The sequence below is a fragment of the Ipomoea triloba genome, chromosome 15 (assembly GCF_003576645.1).
Source record: "Ipomoea triloba cultivar NCNSP0323 chromosome 15, ASM357664v1".
NCBI classification, from domain to species: Eukaryota; Viridiplantae; Streptophyta; class Magnoliopsida; order Solanales; family Convolvulaceae; genus Ipomoea; species Ipomoea triloba.
Genome location: NC_044930.1, coordinates 370,277 through 392,666, shown reverse-complemented (window position 1 = coordinate 392,666; position 22,390 = coordinate 370,277). Strand labels below are relative to the sequence as shown.

Below are 22,390 nucleotides of genomic sequence, written 5' to 3'. Positions count from 1 at the left end.
ACTCTAAAATAGGGACACAAATGAGACTCTTAGGGCTCAATTCTTTAGAAATGGAATACTATACCCTAGATCTAGAAGGCGGTATATGATGGGAATTAGTCAAGCGGAATTGTCAGCGGGATTAATATAAAACCATTTATTGGGTATGAACAGTGAGAACCTAAAAGTGGTTTCGCAAACAAGCTGCTGCTGGGAGAGGTTTGTTGTTTCCCCTTCCGCCCTATATAACCGCACCATTCCGGTTTTGTTAATTCCCACCATCGCCGATTCTTTCCCCTCTTGTCAATTAACTAAGATAGAGGCAACGCCTTTTGAGCAAATTGCAGCTTAGCCCGGCCCCCATCCTTCAACTCTCATTAATCAATTCCATTATTTCTGATCTAATTGTCCTGTCAGTATAAATGTCTCCGGCAGTGTTGCTGTCAACCAAAAGCATGGTGACGGCGGAGAATGAGGATAATAATAGTGGTCATCATGAGAGGGTGCAGTACCAGAAAGGCGTGAAGTATCTCTGTGACGGCGGCATCGAAACTGTTCCTACCAAATACATCCTGCCGGCGCTGGAACGGCCCACTGCCATGAATGCCGGCGGTAGAAGAAATGGCGATGATAGTAAGGTTAACATTAAGCTTCCAATCGTTGATTTTGCGCAGCTTCAAGGACCTAACAGGCTTCAGGCCCTTCAATCCCTAGCATATGCTTGTGAAAATTATGGCTTCTTCCAGGTATCGTCTTCATTGAGATTCGATCTCATGACTTTTTATGAGTCACTACATGTCACTTAACCACATGGTTATTGACTTTAGTTGATAATGGTTAGTTAATTCTAAATTAGATAAATAGAAGGAATTTTATGTTAGTGTATAGCTGAAACTGGTTGAATATGATCGTGGAGGACTAAGCACCACCATAGGTTTTTTGTATTAGTTTTTAGTTAGGTGTGAGGTCTTGTATACCAATCATTGACCAAGTGACAGTGCCATGTCCTCGGCCTATCAAATCTTGTGGTTCTGTCCATGGCTAAATCATTAGTGTTGTCTCGATTTATATTTGTTCTTTGTACAAGACTAAGTAACGAGTATCAAAATTCTGTCTCTGTTTTCGACAAGGTTTTCACTCTCAGAGTTTAATATCATCATCTTAGCAATATGCATAGCATCCGTTCTTAAACTAGGGATAGGCAATACAAGTATTATTATCCCCTTTAGGGTTTATGTTAAGTTGGACCAATCCCAATAAAACTAACTAACCAAGCTTAAATAATTAATCTTCATTTAATTTTCATGCAGTTGGTAAACCATGGCATAACCGAGGAGGTTATGAGCAGCATGAGAGATGTGGCGAGAAGGTTCTTCGAGCTTCCGATGACGGAGAGAGAGAAGTACATGAGCTCCGACATGTCGACGCCGGTCCGGTACGGCACTAGCTTTAATCAAACAAAAGACGGCGTGTTTTGTTGGAGGGATTTTCTCAAGTTGGTCTGCAATCCCCTTTCCGACCTCCTTCCTCACTGGCCTTCTTCTCCCTTGGACTTTAGGTAACATCAACCATAACATTTAAACACTCCAACAAGAAAATTACAACCTTAACAATTTTAATAATGTCATGATTAAATTGTTAGTTCGTTGTACATGAGCAGTCTACGTTAACTAGCACGAGACTAACCTAAATAGGGTTAACAACTTGTGCCTTACTTTATTTGAATTATGCCCTTATATAGTAAATTATGTGAACCAAAAGTGTTGTGGTCACAATTCATATTGCTGCAATGGGCTATATTTTAATCAAAATTGATTAGTTGTTTCGAGAAATTTCTACTATTTTAGGTAATACCGTACGTGTTATAGTTTAAAAAATGTATAAATTAATTACTACTTTGATCTCGAGATAGATTGATAGAATCAATCATTTAATTTGATTCTCTCCCTATCATACAGGTAATTACATACTGACAAAATAGTTGTTCAAAACTACTCTTTGTTTCTATCTCATTCATTCATTTTTTTATTTTTTATTACCATATATGGAGACAAAAGTAGTTTAAATAATCGCTCCGAAAGAAGTAGTTGGATAGATAAAGTATGATTTTTGTACTGAGTCAAGAGGGATTTTTTAAGTTTATGGCAAATTTTTATAGTGCGGAGAAAAGCATCATAGTTTTATTTGTGTCATTATAGGTTTAATGATAGACTTTTAATATGATAATGTCACATGATATGATGTACCTTATACAGGAAACGGGCTGTTCCGTACGTGAAAGAGACCAAAATGTTGTTTGCAAAGGTAGTGGAGGCCATCCTAGAAAGCCTTGGCGTTGAGGAAGAGGGTGCAAAGAACAAGACAGGCGAAAAAAAAGGTGACGATAATGAAATTACAAAACAACTAGTGGAAGATGGAAGCCAGCTAATGGTGGTGAATTATTACCCGGAATGTCCTAATCCTGATTTGACTCTAGGGATACCTCCCCATTCCGACTATGGTTTCCTCACTCTCCTCCTTCAGGATGATGTCCCCGGTTTACAAATCCACCACCATGGGGATTGGCTCAGTGTTGAGCCTATTCCGGGTGCCTTCGTCATCAATGTTGGTGACCATCTCGAGGTATATATATATATATACACCAACATTTTTTAAAATTATCAGGTACAATTATGTATGCGTTTTGGGCTGTATTAGGTATTGTACAGTTAATTTTTGTTCCCAAAGTATCCAATGCAACCAGACATACCATGCCTGGTTGTACGTAGTATAACAGAACATTAATCAGATAGTGTCACGTCACTCAGAATATTAGAAGGTACATTTAATAGGAATGTAACATCATTCTATATAGGAAACTGCTAATTAAGGGTTGTGTCATAACTCATAATTCACGTTTCAATTTCCCGTCAAATATTTGGTCGCAATAGAGATAGATGCTAACAAAATGAAGCTTTATGAACATTTTATGACAGATATTTAGCAACGGGAGGTACAAGAGTGTGCTACATAGAGTTGTGGTGAACTCATTGAAGTCAAGGATTTCCATAGCTTCATTGCACAGTCTGCCGTTCGAAACGACAGTGAAACCGTCGCCAAAACTAATTAACGAATCGAATCCGAGGCGCTACAAGGACACGGATTTTGCGACGTTTCTTGAATACATAAATTCCTGCGACGCCAAGGAGAAGAATTTCATAGAATCCAGGAAGCTGACGAGGAGAGACAACGAGACAGTGAACAACCTACGTACTGATTAAGGAAAATGCAAAACAATTTTGGAGTATTTTTTAACGTGATTTTATTTTTATTTTTGCAGCGATTAATTATTACTCCGTAGAAATTAAGTAGCATTGATTATTTGGTGAGTTGAGGAGTAGAAGTGTTGTATTGTATTCGATTTGTAGTATATAAAATGATATGGAAACTGTATAATGGTATACTGTCATATGAAATAATATAATTTTAGTGACTATTTAATGAAGTTTGCACTATAATTATATAGTTTATACGAATAAGTAGCGCAAAAAAATTAAAAAGTTATACTAGATGATAATATAATATTATGATAACGGTTGACGACCTAAAGTGATTTGGTTTAGTTTGTGATGAGATGTTAGTCTAGGAGTATTTGGTCTATTAAGAGAAGTTAGCCCAAGTTTCATATGAAAACTTGGTCCAATAAAAACTTCGTTGAATTGTTAGTAGACGTGATTATACACTATCATTTCGTGCTATTAAACCACAAATATATTTCATATCTGATTTACAAATTACTACGTAGTACACATTAACGGTTTACTTGTCGTTTAAAGTTTGAAGCCGCCAAGTAAAGTTTTCTTTTTCATACTTTTAGACCGCTGCTGATTTTGACAAGGAGGTCAAGGTCAAGGTCAGTAGTATTTGTCCCAATTTTCGAGAATAATAATATTCCAATTTCTTCCCATCCCTCCTTATTTGAATATTGCTTTTGCCTTCGTACAAATTTGTTCAAGTGGACTGAAAGTAATGCAAGAAAACAATGGCACTCGTTGTTTTTTTCTTTTAAAATGGAATGATATGTCAAACAAGAGGTTCAATTCCAATGTGCTTTTTTGTCTTTTGCGTGAGTGAGAAATTATTAAGTGTTCTACGACCACAAAAATATCTTTCGAATAAATAGAATGTAGAAAATTCATGTACAAGTGTACATGCAACTTGGTAGGCAAATTGTTATGTTTGAAAGACATGCATCTAATGAAAGGCGGTGATTGTGAGGTTCAACCGTACCCTATCTCACCATCAACCTTCAACTTGAATCTTTAAGCTTACCGTTAAAAATGTTACTAAAATGGAAAATGTTAAGAATATTTACTTTTGAAAGAGTATTGTCCATGTTACATGATTTGTATTGATAGTGTGAAATTAAATGAAAAATAAGAACAATAAAAAATAAGTCATTCTTAAAATCAACAATCAATCAATAGACTAGAATATAAAATAAAATAACATATCTTCGATGCATTAGTTTGGTGAATGAAAAGTTGCACTTAAAACTTACTTCTAGCGGCATGAGTGACGGCTTGATTATTGTCACAAATTGGATTGACCCATCCAATTATGTTGTTGAATGTTGAGCCATTGATATAATTGACCAATAGTTATACCATGGGCCCGTGTCTATTATTTGCATACTGAATGTTTACAATATAAATTATGAATATTCAGTATGTAAATTGTGTATTTTGAACCCGAGTGATCCACATAATAATTTGCCTATAATTGACTAAAATTTTTTAAAGCAGCAAGAAGAAGTTGGACAAGATACATTGGGCTTGGGCTATAGTCTAATATACTGGACCTTGAGTCTTTAATAAACTGAATAGCACAGCCCAAACCATTAATTAAGAATCAAAGCCCAAATTAGTTGTCTCTTCTATGATTCTATCAACTAAAAAAGGCGCCAATGGCCTAAAAGCTAAAAGCTCCTCTGATTCTCATATCATATCCGCCACTGCTACCAACCAGTATGCCATCCTCACTCTCTCTCCCCTCTTTCTCTCTCCTCCGTTCAAATCCACTCAGCCACCGCCGGCGCCGGACCACCACTCTCAGCCCCAAGTTCCCGCGCAATTCCCACTTATTAATCATCAAAACCTCGCTGGAAAAGCCCCCACCACCGCCCTCCACCAAGCCAAGCTCGTGGGTGAGTCCGGATTGGCTAACTAGCCTGACCCGGTCCCTTACTTTGGGCCAAAACGACGATTCAAATATACCCATTGCCAATGCGAAGCTGGAGGACGTGTCGGACCTTCTGGGCGGCGCTCTTTTCCTCCCACTGTTTAAATGGATGAATGAGTACGGGCCCGCCTACCGCCTATCAGCGGGCCCCAGGAACTTTGTGATCGTCAGTGACCCCGCCATTGCAAAGCATGTATTGAAGAATTATGGGAAGTATGCAAAGGGGCTTGTTGCTGAGGTGTCTGAGTTCTTGTTTGGGTCTGGCTTTGCCATTGCTGAAGGCCCCCTTTGGATGGTAAAGACTAAAGACTTGATTTTTACCATTTTCTCCCCTTCTTTCAGTTAATTGGTATCAAAATACAGAAGATCAATTGAGTTTTTGTAGAATTCTCTGTTATAGACCGTTGATTTTAAGTTTCAATGTTGATTTGTGTTATCTTTGTTTGACTGTGCTGGTAAATCTAGCTTTGTGACTCTAGCTTGGTAAAGAACCAGATAAACGAGTCTAATTCTCTATAGATGACCGCTTAAACTAAAAAAGCTAATAAGTAGCTTTCGAATTTGTAACATTATGATTACTAAGTCCTTCAATATGGTTGGGGTTGCCCGACTTTCAATTTTAAGTGTTTAATTTGAGTATGGTGTTGAAGCCTTGAAATGTGATTATTTTGACTCGAGATCCCAATTTGTTATAGGCAAGGCGTAGGGCTGTGGTTCCATCACTTCACAAGAAGTACTTGTCAGTAATTGTTGAGAGGGTGTTTTGCAGATGTGCTGAGAGATTGGTGGAGAAACTCACACCTTATGCTCTCAATGGCTCTGCAGTAAACATGGAGGAAAAGTTTTCTCAACTAACACTTGATGTAATTGGTTTAGCTGTTTTCAATTACAACTTTGATTCCCTCGTGACTGATAGTCCAGTGATTGAAGCAGTTTACACTGCACTGAAAGAAGCGGAGTTGCGATCAACCGATCTGTTGCCATATTGGAAGGCGAGTCATTAACTGGCTAGGTATCTATGTGTTGGTAATATTTATCTACTTAATAACTTTTATTTAGATCCGCCAGATTAATTGCAGATTAAGGCATTGTGTAAAATAGTTCCACGGCAAGTAAAGGCTGAGAAGGCAGTTAGTTTAATCAGACAAACAGTTGAAGAGCTCGTTGCAAAGTGCAAAGAGATGGTGGATGCTGAGGGTGAGAGTATAACTAACGAGGAGTATGTGAATGATGCTGATCCAAGCGTCCTTAGATTTTTACTTGCTAGCAGGGAGGAGGTTGGTAACTTATTTGAAACTATTAGTTATGCCCTTTTGTTTTTTTCTGCTAAAGCCATAATTTATAGTGCTAAATCTTGGCTTTTGGGTTTGAAGAATTTTCATTCCATAATTCTTATTTTTGGGCAAAATGAATGAATGGCAACTTCATTGCTTCCATATTTAAGTATCTATCTTCTCGGTAATGACACTTGGAACATGCCCTTTATGATTTTTCCTAACATTAATTCAATGATAATGCTGCACATTTTAGGTTTCAAGTGAACAACTTCGTGATGACCTTTTATCTATGCTTGTCGCGGGGCATGAAACCACTGGTTCAGTATTGACTTGGACATCATACCTACTGAGTAAGGTATGCTATCTCTTCTACATTATTCCCTGAAATTGAACTTCAAACACTAGAATTTGTGAATGCAAAGATTGACTAGTATGGTCTCCATTCCTTTTTGCTGGCTGCACAACCTCACTACCGTTAAACTTGTCAAAAATCTCCATTCCTTGCAGCTATTGTTTCAAGATTATCAGTAATTTCTAGTTTCTACATAATTTTTATCTTAATGCAGGACCCTTCCTCTTTGAGAAAAGCACAAGAAGAAGTCGACAAAGTATTAGGGGGAAGAAATCCTACCTATGAAGACATAAAGAATCTCAAGTTCTTGACACGGTGCATAATTGAGTCTCTTCGACTATATCCACACCCTCCTGTAGGTTGCCATTGGTCTCCTAGTTGATTGGTTGTAATGTATGTGTCCTTTTATGTTGACCTGATTTCCCGTGGAAAACTTAATTTCACTAGGTCCTGCTACGAAGAGCTCAAGAAGCTGATGTCTTGCCCGGTGGTTATAAAGTAAATGCTGGTCAAGATATAATGATTTCAGTGTATAATATTCATCATTCTGCAAAGGTAACACAACGCCTTGAAAATCTTTTTTCTATTATGTGTAGTCGATTTGTAATGAGTGATAGTAAGTAGTCGATTTTTTTTTTTTTGCTGTGATCAACTTCCATCCTCTAGGTCTGGGAAAGAGCAGAAGACTTCCTACCTGAAAGATTTGGCTTGGAAGATCCAATTCCTAATGAGACAAATACTGATTTTAGGTATTCATTTTATCGCGCTTTGTACATCTATATACATATGCTATTCAATATATTGAAGATTGCTGTTCATAAATGATGTGCTGCAGATTCATCCCTTTCAGTGGAGGGCCTCGTAAATGTGTTGGTGATCAGTTTGCTTTACTCGAAGCTACTGTTGCTCTGGCAATATTTGTGCAGAACTTAAACTTCAAGTTGGTTCCAGATCAAAACATTGGTATGACAACCGGAGCAACTATTCACACAACAAATGTAAGATTCTAAGCTAATGCAACTACGCTTCTTTCTTCTTCAAGTTCACAGTTGCCCTCGTCTCTCGTTTATGCATCAAGAACCATTGCCGTATAACAAATAGAAAGCTACTCAGTATTATTTTTCCGTTTTGGTGCAGGGTTTGTACATGAAAGTGACTGAAAGGCAGAAACAGAAACAACCCGTGTTGGCATGAAACTCGCTCGGGTAATAAAATATCTTTACATTTCTTTCATTTCTTAGATGATTATCGAGTCTTGTAAAACTAGCCAGAAAGACGTGTATCCCATTCTTGAAGAACAATGTATAGCAATAGTCCTAGGGGCCGGGATTTTTTTGGTATCTGCATCTCACGGGGCGAGACAAAGACAAATCTAGTTAAGTTTTGGTCAGACCCTATTTGAGACAGGTCTCCGAATTGAAGGGTGTAATTATGAATTGTTAAGTAGTGCAATTATGGTGAGATGAGGTGAACATGTTAAATGGCATGATGAATGCATGTATGGTTTCACTTATGTATGTACTAATTTAGTACTCATTCATGTGATTAGTGATGATCATGCAGAACTTCAAAGTCTTCATTTGTAAGATAACAAGGAAAGCTTACAACTTTCCACACATAAACATGCACAGTGCCTTTTGCTTCAAGTCTCCAGGGCTCCCACCACCATCATTGCTGATCAGCATATCACTTTTCTTATATATTATGGAAATTTGAGATGGAAAGTTGCTTTTGAGCTTTTTTTTTTTATTTTTTTATTTTTTTATTTTTTATTTATTTTTATTTTTATTTTTTTACGACCTAAGTTTTTTAGTTTTGTCAAGCTATATTTTGGATATCATGAATCTTGCCATTTGAACTCATAAAAAGATAAATCTGTATTCAATTAGCTCTGAATTTTCAATACAATACGTACACTTCTGCATATAAGAAACCTTTCTCCATTTTGATTAATTATTTGGGAGAGTCAAACTCCATATTACCACTAAAAGTGAGACTTTTTTGGTCAAGGTGACAAAGACAAAATAGTGTAATTTCATATGAAGGTGCAAATCACAAAGTGCATAAAATAGATAGCACCAATGCTTCTTGGGATTTGAACTAATATTTGCATAAAAATACACAATAAAGTTGAAGAATATAGTATATACTGCATTATTTTATTTTATTTCACAAAACATTAATTTTTCTCCTGTCACAAGGAAACAAAATAGAAACTAAACATACTCTGGCTCATATTATTTGTATTGGACAAAGACTTGAAATGTCAAGTCTATTATTTTACTATCCAATTAGGCAACATAAGATCTTCTTAGTGTTTTACTTTTCTGGTGTGATTTGTAAGTTATTATACAAAAGTACAGGAGTAGAGTTTATCTAGTGCAACGAGTAATAATTATGAATTTTTCTTGTCATCCCAACCACTGCACTTTTACCATTTTGTTACATAAATATAAAAATTTAAGGTTGTCTTCCTTCGATAAGCGTTGAATCTTGATATGTGACGAGAGTAATACTGTATAAAATAATCAGTATTTATGGAGTAAAACAATTTGGGTGAAGTAATTATTAATGGGGGAAGGCCGGAAAGGTAAAATAACAAGAAAAAGGAATTGACAATATATGTTTCCTTGCCTTCACCGCCTCACTGATAAGCTTACCAACCAATAATAACCATGTCAGTGGTTGAAAGAATTTATTATAACAACATGCTATGTAACATTACTATGTTAACTTCTTCTTCATCATATGGGATGGACCAAATTCCGTTTATAAATTGTCTCTAGAAACCTTGCCGTTTGTCTCTATCAAAGTGTCTGCAAGTAAACTGCACACCATCCATGGGAACAATGACCACATAACTAACACCCAAGAAAGCACAGTTTTTTTTTCTGTTTCTCTCCTTAGACCTCAATGCACTCAGATTCTTCTGCTCTTTCCTCATTGCAAGGTTTTGGTTGTAGGGAAGGCAACATTATTGTACTAGATCAAAATTGAGGAAAACAAAAATGTTCAAGTCTCAGAAGCAAAACAACAAGCCATCACCATCACCCTCATCTGGAGAAAGGGTTGATTTCAGATTCTCCAATTTCCAAGCCCTTCAGGTAAAAATCATCCATTTCTTTGTTTTTCCTCTGTTCTTTCTGTTCTGTTGATAATTCTTCAGTGATATTTCTCAGTAACTGACTGTAAATCTTGATTGGGATTGTCACACTGTCTCCTGTTGATATAATTTGGACATTGTTGGTTTGAACTGGAAACTTGGGAAGCACTCAAAGTCTTGATCACTGTAGCTATTTGCTGTCACTATATTCCTTTTTTTCTTATTAGATAACAAATATTTTTGTCTAAATGGTAATAAAAGCTCATTTTGTTAGCAGTTCTTGAGCTGATCTTACAAAGTTAGCATAAAATCCTTGAGAAAATGAAGCATTGAAGTGAACCTGTTTGATCAAATTGAGGAACTTTAGGAGAAAACCTTTAACTTTGATGGTTTAATGCTCTGAAATTCCCTTAACTATGTGAAAGAGTTGATCTTATCTCATTTTCTTTCTATGGGGATTGGGGGAGATTGTGTATGATACTATCTCACATCGGCTCCTTCAGGAATGGGGGAGTTGGGCCTCATCTTGAGTGTCGATTTTTAAAAATTTTTGTAGGTGAAATTGTAAATGTTCTCAGTTGATGTTGATAAGCCACTCCAATGCACTTTCACTACATTATTTACATTACAGCTCTTACATTCACTGGTTTGTGTCGTTTTTTATAGTACAAGTAACTTTTTTGTTCATCCAAATAGCTGAATTCATGACTGACTCTTGATAACACAAAGTTAGACTGGGATTATTGTGGTACTGGTATAAGTTCCAAATTAAATCTGAGGTCTAGATTAGCTCATGATTCGTTTAATTCAGCAAGTTTGTCATTGATATCAGCCAACTTTTCATATCTGTTGAGAACAGGTACCTAAAGGATGGGATAGGCTTTCACTATCAGTCGTCTCTACTGGAACAGGAAAAGTAATAGCGAAATTGGGGAAAGCCATGGTGCGGGGAGGAAGTTGTCAGTGGCCAGAGACACTTTTGGAATCTGTGTGGATATCGCGAGATGATTCCTCAACAGAGGTTGAAGAATATCTGTACAAGTGTGTTGTTTCTATGGTATGACTGAAACACCATCTGATATGTTCATTGTGAAAGCTTAACTGTATGGTATAATTCAATAGCCTTTTGCACAATTCACGTATTTGAATCCAGGGCTCAGCCAGATCAGGCATCCTCGGGGAGGCAACGATGAATCTAGCAAGCTATGTGAGCTCGAGATCAGCCTCTCCCATTTCGTTGCCCTTAAAAAAGTGTAATTATGGGATAATATTACAGGCAAGTAACAAACAATTCATGATGTTTTTCCTTTCTGTTTGGTAGATCAGTGGAATCTATTTATGTTCTTTCCTATTACAAAGAATCTTGATTTTGTCAGTTTATATCTATCATCTTAAGCTTTAAGTACCACTATCTCTGTCATTCTAATTTGCAGGTGAAAATACACTGCTTAACACCAAGAACAAAACTCAGGTGCAAACAGTTCAATCACATACAAATACTTTTTTTCTTTTTTATTTTCGATCTTTTTACGATTTAACTAACAACCTGCAACTTGATTCAGAGATGAAGAATCCAATGGCTCACATTCCCTTGTGAAAGAGCAAAGTTTAGATTATCATGACAGTGGTAGAAACTCAAATGTGTCTAGCAGTTTATTAGCAGCTGGGAATGTTGGGATTCATGATTCGGGTTTTATGTCTCGTCCTGGAAAGTTTGATATCCAGGTAAACTTTATATGTGTGTATATAAATATATATATGCAACTTTTGTCCCTGTCATTTGCTGCAAGAATGTTGGAAAGTTTGGTATCAAGGTAAAATCACATTTTCACTTTTTCACTGCAGGAAAGGAGCTTTTCGCCTTCTGGTTCCTCTGAGAAAGGCTTTTGCAGTGTTGACAAATTATTGTTGAAGAATCACTTAAGGAGTGAAGCTTCCAAGCATCAAAATGGACACACTGGAGAAATCTCTGAGAATAATTCGCCCCGAGACAGTTTTCTGTTTGAGGATCGTTCTGCTTCAAACCGACCATCTCTTAATCAGCCCGGTGTCATGAGTATAATGGAGAAAAATCTGCAACATTATGGAAAAGATTTAGCAGCTCTGACAAATTCTGGGTCCAGTAAAAAACTCCTGGAAGCTGCTGAAGATACGATTGAAGAGCTTCGAGTAGAGGCAAAGATGTGGGAGAGAAACGCGAGGAAACTAATGCTTGATCTCGATATACTGAAGAACGAATTCTCGAATCAGTCAAAGAAGCAAGCAGATTTGGTAATGGAGCTATCTGCTGCCTATGCAGAACATGACAGTCTGAAAAGGGAGATTGAAAACTTGAAACTAATATTGGAGGAGTCATCAGCAGCAGTGAAACAGGCAACTCTGGAAGATTCAACTTTTCAGACTAAACATTTAACTCGTATCCACGAGGAACTGGAGAACGAGATAAAACATCAGCAAGAGTTGAGTAACAGTTTAGCTCTGCAGCTGAAAAGAAGCCAAGAATCGAATATCGATCTTGTTTCTGTTCTTCAGGAGCTGGAAGAGACCATAGAACAACAGAAAGCTGAGATAGAGAATCTTTCAGATGCTGAGAAAGAATATGAACATAAGCTATCTGTCAAGGAAGAAGAAATAGCTAGATTGGAAGCAGAATTGCAGAAGCTGGAAGATTATAGTATAAAGTTTGAAGAAAATAAGAATTCTAAGGCAGAGCTTGAAGTTCAGTGTACAAATCTTCTAAAGGAATTGTCTGAAAAGACATCTGAGGTGGATAGACTCAAGGCTGATTTTCTGAAAAAAGAAGAAGAAACCAACTTTCTTATGCAGCATCGAAGGGAACTCGATACAAAAGTGGCAGATCTTCAGAAGAAAAGAGACCAACTCGAAGAAGATTTGGAAATAATGTCCGGGGAAAATAGCAGCAGTTCCAGATGCTTGGATGATCTACAAAACAAGCTTAAGATCCTCTGTGAGAATAATGAGATTCTTCAAAGGAAATCAGAGGAGATCGAGTGTGATAACCGCAAACTAGAGAACCAGTTAACGAAGCTGAAAGAAGAGAATTTGTATCTAGAAAGTCAAATGAAGTGCATTGCAACTGACAGGGATTCTTGTCACTTGAAACTAGATAATTCGAGATCTGTTGCAAAGAAACTCAAGGGTAAGATCATGGAGCTGGAAATGGAAATGGAAAATAAAGTTGCTGGTCTCAAACAAAATTTAGAAGAGGCCCAGAATCAGCAGTCAGAAGCTCAAAGAGAATGTGAACATCTCAAAGAGGAAAATCAGAAGTTAGAAGAATCCATCAAAAATCTCCTCGAAGAAGTCAAAATCCTTGAGAAATCAAATTCAGAATTACGGGCAAAAAATGTGGAGATGCAGGAGTACTGTGTGCAAGTGGATGATCGGTTGAAGCAATCTGAGAAAAGCTTGTGGGATAGCTATAAAAAGGTTGAAACTCTGGAAGAAAAGCTTAACTCAATGATAAAAGATTTTTCCTTGAAAGAGGAAAAATTTAAGTCAGAACTGGATGAACTTGTTCGAGAAAACGAGATGCAAATGGAGAAACTTGCACAACAAGAGGTCTCGAGTCAGGAAAAGTTAAATGAAATCGAGAGCCTCCAAAAACAAGTCGAGCACTTAACCACAAAAATCTCTGCAATGAACGAGGAAAACGAGAGATCAGCTACTGCAGCTGCAAATGAAATATCTAGCTTGCAGGCTGATAAGGCAAGAATGGAAGGCGTTCTTGAAGAGATTCAATCAAAAGTTAGCGTAACTGAGAATGAACTCAACACTGTTCGGAAAAATTCTGAGTTGAAGGTTCAAGGCTTAATGATCGAGCTTGCTGGTTCCAAACAGAGTTACGAGAAGTTGAGGGCTGACCATGAAAAAACATTGAAACTATTAACAAGTTACAGGACAACAGAGGAAAAACTCAAGACATCAATGAACGACCTCGAGTTGAAGTTAACTATTTCTCAATGCGAGCATCAACAACTTCTTGAAGATACAGTCAATCTTAAATTCCAGTTGCAGAAAATAACAGAACTTCAGGATGAAATATTGGATTTGAGAAATCAGCTCCACGAATGCAGGAATGAAAAGGAAAAGTTAGAAGCCTCAATGCAGACGATATTTGGAGAAATGAAGTCTGAGAATTTCTCGTTTCATGACAAAATATCGAGCTTGAAGGAAGCTGTTTTGGTATCTGAGAACTGCAAAAGAGAGAAAGTTTCCCTGGAAGAAAAACTTTTACAGATGGAGTACAATTTGACTGAAAGGGAGGTACAAAATGAGGGCCTGGGAACTGAACTAACTAAAATCAAGAGAGAAAACAAAATATATCAGCAGAAAATTCATCAACTGGAGGAGGAGAATAAGCAAAATTGCAGGAAAACTGTAAGTCTTTCTCAATTTAAAACTGTTCTACATTTGAAATTTCGATGTATTCTGCTTCTCCTATCCAATCTTCCTCTGAATTTGATAAGAAAACGAAAATTGTTGTCTGTTTTAGTTTCTGCCGGTACTTTATATACATTCTAATCAATTACAGTATTCCTTTATGTTTATATTGTTGTTCATTATATTCAGGGTGAGAATGGACATGGTTTTCATGATGGAGTCCCTAATGATACCACAGTCTGCATTGAAAAAATAAAGTTGCTTGAAAGCAAGCTTGCCGAGACTTTGGAGGCAAATAAGAAGTTCAAAATCCAGCTTCAGAGGTAGGAATTGCACATTCTATTAGGCTCTCGAGATCTTCAATTTTATCTTTCTTTACTGAATAACAGACTGTAATGTCAGTAATGCTAACGCCCGTAACAAATTCTGCTGCCAATTCTTTGAAGGTTCCGATCAGAGGAGAGGAAAACTCAAGGAGCTTCTTCCAAGCGAGCAATAGCTGAAAATGAATTGGCGGAAAGAGAGAGGTTTGAACAACAGACAAAATCATCACTAGAGGCTGAGCTCAAGGACATTCGTGAGCGTTACTTTGAGATGAGCCTCAAGTACGCTGAAGTTGAAGCGCAGCGCGAGACTTTGGTTATGAAACTCAAGACAGCAAAGAATGGAAAGAAGCGATCATCTTGAATTCGGGATACATGACCATAGGTAACTTCATCCACATTTCCACTTAACAAATTTTTTTAAAAATTTTTTTTGAAGAATAAATGATGTGATACCCTGGAAATAAAACATAACTTATCTGATAAAAAAGCTTTGGGCTAACAGAAATATGTCTAGCAACTGAATCTCCTTACAACTACTCATGTACATCGATCTGTGATATATGTCTAAATAGTTGAGCAATATTTATGTACCAATTAAGGATATCTATATCTATACTTGTTTTATTCTATACAGTAAAGAACCTCGCTTAACTATTTAAAGTTATGGCTTCTGTTCAGTAAATGAACTTCTAGCATCATAGTTTCATTATATACATTCTTGAACTATATAGTAAAGCAAATTGCGGCTATATTTTTATAACACTGAGAAGTCATATCAGTCTACCCTGGCCTCTTTCAAAGGTCTCTTTCAAAGTTGAGGATTTTAAGATTTAAGTTTGAGGAAATTAAAGATTCTTCCTTAACCGTATCCCATGTAACAAGCTAGCTTGTATTTGGTCTTGTTTGTGTGGAAATTAAAGGAAGACAACAAAAGGAAAGAAAATAATAAGAAAAAGGTTGTTGGTTTTGGAAGGGAGATGGAAACTTAATTAGGGTATGGAAATCTTGATTGAAACAGTGACATATTATTGATATCTCCATTATATTGTTATCTGTCATCATCAACAACAAATTTATAGGATCCTCAGACCTGGGATCCACTGATATTCACTAACCTTTCTTTCTATGAAGGTGGTGGCCACTATTCAGTTTTGTCGTGTATACATATATAACATTAAAAGACCATGAAATCTTAGTCAGACCAATCCAAAGCTAAGAAATGTAGGGTATAGCAGTAGAAAGGAGGAGAAAGTGGGGTGCAAAAACCTAAACAATATTAAAGACACATGCATGTAATGTGGAGAAATGAAACTGCAATGGCATATCCTTTGGAAGATGCTAGCAGCCACCAATCCTAATTTTACTCCTTTTTTTTAATACAAAGGAAAAGAAAAAACCAAATATATAGACTACAGTAATCTGGACAAAGTCACACCCTCAATATCGACATTAAGTATTAGATGCGATTTAAACTCTCCAGAGACTCGCAAAAATATATATATAAACAATAATGAGAAGATCATATCATGATGAATTGACATCCAATTTGCAGAATAATTAAATTTATCTTTTAATCATACTCCTTTTTCAATTAAAAAAAAAAAGAGAAAGTAGTTAATCTCCCTAGTTAAGTCACCTCACTCTTTTATTGCTTTCGTGGCCAACTACAATAAACACCCATGACCCATTCTTATCAAACTCTCCATATATATGCCTCTGGTCTCCTCCTTTATGTGAGACTCGTTTCACCACCACCCTCGCCGGCGGCCGGCGAGGGTGGTGGTGGTGGTTTGCCTCTATGTCTCAGGAGGTACGGTGGTGATGATATATATATATATATATATATATATATATATATATATATATAGCCGCAGGTAACTAAAGAAGTATATTGACACTACATACGACGACACACATGAGGCGGCCGCGGCTTGATCATCTCCCACCATTCATGTTTTGGCGGTACGGTTACCAATTCAAAGTTAAGGGCAACTCGAATCCTTTGGCACTTCTACTATTCCGTAGCGTAGCTTAGCTTAGCTTGAATCTCGTACCAGTTCGAGGATTTTAGTTTGTTTGTTGTCTTCATGCATGTTTATCGTTGTAATTATGGTGTATATGTTCATCATATGCAGATCAGATATGCTATATATGAATGTTTCAGGGTTTAACAATGGCAACTATTATGATGCAGCTAGCTGACATTATTTTCAAATTTTCTAAATTTTAATGGAATTGATTCATCTCCAAGCAACACCGTCGACTTTTTATTTATTTACATATTCAAATTCGATAGTTGATTTTCACATCTATTAGTATATTAATATTAATATTAAATCTTTGCGGCCGAACTTTAAAACTCCATTTATACTACCGGCCGGTCAATTTTAATTATTTAATAAAAAATAAATTTATTTTAAATACAACAATTCAACAAAGGAAACAAAAATAAAATAAATAAAAAGTGGTCTGTAAAAAAAGTAATTAATAAGCAGCTTTCACAAGACCTTACCAAGTTAGCAAAGCATGATTCTCGTAGCATATGACATGCATGACTTATTTACCTTTATATATATACATGAAAAATTCATAAATATAATTTAAAATTAAAACTATAAAGTATACTAACACATATATAATATGGAGCTATATATAATCACTCAAGAAAATTCTATTACACATCTTGATAGATCAACTCTCATCTCTTGCATCTCAAATTTGTACTTGGTATTACAACATTTTTTATTTTAATACTATTATATTTTTAGTTTCATAATGTACATTCTTCATGATTGTATTATAAAATACATTGAAGAATGTATAGTATCAAACTAAAAATACATATAGTATCAAAATTAAAATTCAATAGTAACGCCATACTTAATTCTCTCTTTTTTTGTAGTGCATAATGTCTTCAATCAAATCTAAAATGTTACCATGTGAAGGTCCACCAACATCCATGGTCCTCTTTGCTACCAAACCAAGTTCTTGTGCTTTCTTTCTTCTTTCTTCACCTTCTTCTCCCCCATCCATAAGCTTCTCTACAGCATTTGCAACCTCATCTTTCACCACCAAGACTCCGACTCTCTCTTCCTCACCCCACCTCACCGGAAACTTGACGCCGACACGAACCCCGATGCCCCAAACCTCCACAATGATCTTCTCATTCAAGAATTGCTCAGCAAACATGGGCCAGGTGATCATCGGGACACCAGAACACACTCCTTCTACAGTCGAGTTCCACCCGCAATGAGTCAAGAACCCACCGATAGCCGGGTGGGACAGAATAAGCACTTGTGGGGCCCAACCCTTGATCACAACACCTCTCCCTCTTATCCTCTCCTCATATCTTTCTTCTTGAAACCATTTTTCTAGCTCGGCAGATCTCTCATCATCCCCTGCCTTTATCACCCAAATGAAAGGGTGATTGGAGGCCTCCAAGCCAAGTCCAATTTGTATCAACTGTGATGGAATCAGACGGCATTGGCTGCCTAGACAGGCGTAGAGGACAGACTTTGGTTTCATGGAATCAAGCCATTCAAGGCAGTATTTTTCATCAATTGATGCTTTGTTTCCCCTGTGATACATATCCACAACATCTCTGTTGCATAGTGAAACCGGTCCAATGCACCATACCTATTATTGGTAATAAACAGAAATTAATAAATTAATGCTTATCATCCTCAACATGAAAATTTTTTAAGATGTAATTAGTATGACGCTTTAAATATAGGCTATATACAATCACATATAATATGTCCAATTGCACCTGAATAGTGTAGAGACATATATGAACATTATTTGGTCTAACCCGAAAACTTTATAGTTGTAACGAGTATAAAAAGACACGCGTCCCACCATTCTAATTAATACCTAAAAACCCTAAGATATATATATATATATATATATATATATATATATANATATATATATATATATATATATATATATATATATACATACACACACTAGCTAGTAAAACCTTTAATAAAACCTTTTTCTGCTAAGACTAGGAAAATTTGACCTGAGGTACAGTGAATAAACTCTGTATTGTGACTTTAAAATCAACTTAGAGAGCTCAAATCAAGAAGACTAATAAACTATTGGATCACGATGCGAATTGAAATTGTAACCTTATAGTTATCAAGATCGACCCATTTGGCTGGATTGCCCAAAAATGATAATACCTTTTTGTTAACTGCCTTTCGGTAAGCTTCTACAAAACTATGTTCAAGTTCTTGAGAAGTGTTGACCACCACACCATAAGCACTGGACTCAGCTTCGTTCTGATGGCCCCGAATATCATCGAGGTCCGGCAGAGTGACGAAAGATCCCGGCAGCTGAGCTTTGGCGATATGAACGTTCACCGGCAGGCCGGGGATGGGGAATTCCTCCATGTCCGATTTCACGGAGAGGTGAGGCTTATGCAGCAAAATGTTGTGCGAACTCAGCAACGAAAAACACCCCATCCCGTGGAAAACCAGCCTGGGCACCTGGAATTTCCTCGCCGTTTTCGCCGTCCAGGACAGACATTTGTCCGATATAATGCAGCTCGGCGGCGAATCGTGTTCGAGATATCTCTCCAGCGGCGCTTGTAGGGCGTCGAGAGCGGCGTAGAAGTTGCGAATTAGGTCTTTAGAAGGAACGCTGTCGAGATTCTCGCAGAATTCCGGGAGCCCAACTTGTTGGCAGGGGAATGGGATTTCCAGGAGGTGAATTTCCAGGCTGGCTCGCCGGAGATTCCCCGAGAATCTCGCCGCGTTTTGTGGGGTAGTTACCAGGCTAACTTTCGCGCCGTGGCTGGCCAACAGCCTGGCCATGTCGATCATGGGAATCATGTGGCCTTGCGCCAGCAACGGGATTAACACGAAGTGGGGCTTGCGTGATGCCATGGATACAATCAAATCAAGAACACATTAACGTTTGTTTCTGCAGTTTAATGTAAACTATGTACTGCGTTAGTGGTTGTAGTTGGAATTTTAGTTGGGATGTCATGCGATATATATGTTGGTTTATAAGAAGACTTGCATGGGCCAACATCAAGTTTACCAGGTCTTTAATTACTTTTTTTTTTTTTTTTTTTTAAATATTGACTCGTTATTTGCTGCTTATCTCCTTGTAAATTCATTGGAAAAATCAATTGCTGCGTCAATCCGCTTGACTTAGAGATTAGAATAATGAGATCATGGTTCACAAGTTGCTTAGTTTGTTCCAATAATTTGCGTATCAATCACGATTCTGTTTACATTCTTTTTATATCTAAACAGTTTAACGGTAGAGACGTGCACGATTCTATTATCCCTAATCATATATTTTGTACTTTACTAATCATTCATGTATCAATCACGATTGTGTATGTTCATATTAACATATATACATAAATTCATATACCTTTTATATTATCTATTACTTTATAACTCTATTTATATATTAATCGATGTATTAAATATCAACCACGATTGTATTTATAGTCAAGATTCAATTTGAACGATTAAGAGGTTATAATGTGCATAACTATGACCTTGTCATGTAGTCTATGAGTTTAGGTGAATTGTAATATGTTAATGTCAAATTACTTGCACCGGCAATATAGATTAACCTAGGTAAGCAATTTTCATATATAGAAAGTACTTTATGAATATAATATTGATGGTGACTTTTCCTTTACCTTCTCTTCAACTCTCTCATTTATGTTGAGATATGGAAGGTTGAATTGTTGTATATATTTACATGTTGAAGGATTAATAAAATGAGCTTTTGAAAATGTTCTTACACTTTGAATTCTTCTTTTGATAATGCTCTTACACTTGAGTTTTTCAATTCTTAGCTTTAATTTTCTCTCTACTTCTCTATTCTGTATATCTTATTATTCCTGCGTACAAATTACATGCGGTTACCATATAACAATCTCGATAAACTTGGACTAATCCAAGGCCAAATTAACAGGTAAAAATTATTTACCGTGTGGTCTAGTGACACCAAGTTACATTCCATATGGGATATTGTGTGTTCGAGGCTTAGTGGGGACGATATTGACTCTTTGTACTTCAATAGTTTGAGAAAGTAGTTATGAACAGATACTGCATTGTAAAAGAGTCAGTAGTACTAAAAAAAACCAAAAAAAAAAAACATTGCGCGCTTGCCGCTGGCAGCAGGTAAAAGTGAAGATCACTGGTTTCATACATCAGATTTGAAAGTACGATGATTGCGGATTATGATGTCAATGATTTGCGTATATCATTGAATATATATATGACATTACCTAGAAGGTTGAACCACGGTTTTCACAGAACATATGACTTGGTCTCTTTCTAGACAATTATTAGATTCTCTTAATTTTTCAGTTCAAACATATAAACTCATTAATATTCGTCGGCTGTGTTGTGAGGGTTGGTTAGTTGGTAGGCTAATCAATATAAGTCTTGCTTTCAACGACAATTTGAAAGTTTGAATCTTATTGAGAATTCGAGATCACGAGAATGTCGATAATATTGGTTTGTTGTGTTTTGATCTTGGAAAAATTAATAATGTATATTCTCTATTAAAATTTAAGTACGTCAAACTCATATATAATTAAGTTCAATGCCGACTTTCTTTACTTTTTTTAGGATATCAAAAAATTGTGTAAATCATAAATCATACTTATAATTAAGAATAACTTTAAATTTTTGACTACTAAAAATGCTCAAAGTTGAAGGTAGTAGTTGTAAATTTAATCTTCTCACTTTCTAGAAGTTATAAAATCTTTCAAACATACAATACCGACTACATGTGATGCATGCAATATGCTAGTTTATCCTCTTCACAACAACCTCAAAATGCCTCTTTTTCCTTTGTATTGGTTGTTAAATTTTTAATCTTCTCGATTTCCTTTTTTAAACAAGTTATAATTTATGTTGGAGCCCCACGTCAGCGCAGCATTATGCAATCAGAGCACCAAGCCACCTAACTCAATATTGTACTCTTCTTTAATTTTGTAAACAATAGTATCATGTTACCACAGCTTAATACTTAATAGTGAAAAAGAAGTATTACTTAAAACTTATTTTTAACGATAGGAAGAAGGCTTGATTTCTGCCTTTAATATTAGGGGTTTAGATTTAGGTTAGATTCTTTTTCCCCATAAATGTACAATTTAGTATTGAATTTCAAAGTTAAATTGGCCCGATCAAGCCTATTACGGCCTAATAAACAAGAGCATGCATGAATGAAATTTACTATGTGTACGTTGTTTCACTAATAGGTCTCAATAGCCTTATCAATCCTTGCCCCAAAAAGTTGAATCCCCAACTCCAAGGGCCCCTAACACCTTGACCCGACTGATCATTTAGAAATATGTAAATCACGATATCTTAGTGGCTCAACATGCATTTCCCAAAAAAAAAAAAAAAAGACTCAACAGACATGGCTAAATATAATGTCGATGCGCACAAGAAATATGTTCACTTTAGACATAATCCTCATACTGCGGTTGATAACATGGTTTCGAGTTGACTTCCTTGTAAGCACCGTATAGCAAAGTACCCACATCATGCCCCTCAGCATCCAGTTGTTATACAGTAGTAGACCTTGGTCGTCAAATGGAACTGTAATAGAACTAAAATGATACTTTAGTGTTGCTATAATGAAACTAGTGTGTATAGAAAATGAAATTAAAAAATAGAACTCATTCAATAACATATATTGTCAAAAATGTAATATAATTAAAATGATATTTTAGTGTTACTAT

At 36.4% G+C, this 22,390-nt stretch overlaps 4 protein-coding genes across 4 annotated transcripts; 3 read left to right on the top strand and 1 right to left on the bottom strand.

Moving 5' to 3' along the window:
* Positions 1-237: 237 nt before the first annotated feature.
* LOC116007297 (protein DMR6-LIKE OXYGENASE 2-like) lies at positions 238-3,446 on the top strand. The gene is made up of 4 exons (XM_031247939.1): positions 238-725; positions 1,290-1,537; positions 2,235-2,601; positions 2,955-3,446. Exons 1-4 carry the CDS (start codon positions 402-404, stop codon positions 3,237-3,239), a joined length of 1,224 nt encoding a protein of 407 aa, XP_031103799.1. The 5' UTR covers positions 238-401; the 3' UTR covers positions 3,240-3,446.
* A 1,503-nt stretch (positions 3,447-4,949) lies between these two features.
* Positions 4,950-8,393, top strand: LOC116006108 (carotene epsilon-monooxygenase, chloroplastic). The gene is made up of 9 exons (XM_031246383.1): positions 4,950-5,494; positions 5,895-6,191; positions 6,279-6,476; positions 6,730-6,831; positions 7,043-7,183; positions 7,276-7,383; positions 7,495-7,577; positions 7,664-7,826; positions 7,966-8,393. Exons 1-9 carry the CDS (start codon positions 4,988-4,990, stop codon positions 8,020-8,022), a joined length of 1,656 nt encoding a protein of 551 aa, XP_031102243.1. The 5' UTR covers positions 4,950-4,987; the 3' UTR covers positions 8,023-8,393.
* A 1,106-nt stretch (positions 8,394-9,499) lies between these two features.
* On the top strand, positions 9,500-15,310 carry LOC116006392 (putative leucine-rich repeat-containing protein DDB_G0290503). The gene is made up of 8 exons (XM_031246745.1): positions 9,500-9,932; positions 10,791-10,988; positions 11,085-11,207; positions 11,365-11,402; positions 11,494-11,656; positions 11,777-14,332; positions 14,525-14,658; positions 14,782-15,310. Exons 1-8 carry the CDS (start codon positions 9,837-9,839, stop codon positions 15,020-15,022), a joined length of 3,549 nt encoding a protein of 1,182 aa, XP_031102605.1. The 5' UTR covers positions 9,500-9,836; the 3' UTR covers positions 15,023-15,310.
* A 2,230-nt stretch (positions 15,311-17,540) lies between these two features.
* LOC116007506 (UDP-glycosyltransferase 73D1-like) lies at positions 17,541-19,583 on the bottom strand. Its single transcript, XM_031248211.1, has 2 exons — positions 18,849-19,583; positions 17,541-18,297 (listed from the first exon to the last, which is right to left on the bottom strand). The coding sequence occupies exons 1-2, from the start codon at positions 19,551-19,553 to the stop codon at positions 17,542-17,544; spliced, it is 1,461 nt and encodes a 486-aa protein (XP_031104071.1). The 5' UTR covers positions 19,554-19,583; the 3' UTR covers position 17,541.
* Between the last annotated feature and the right edge of the window lie 2,807 nt (positions 19,584-22,390).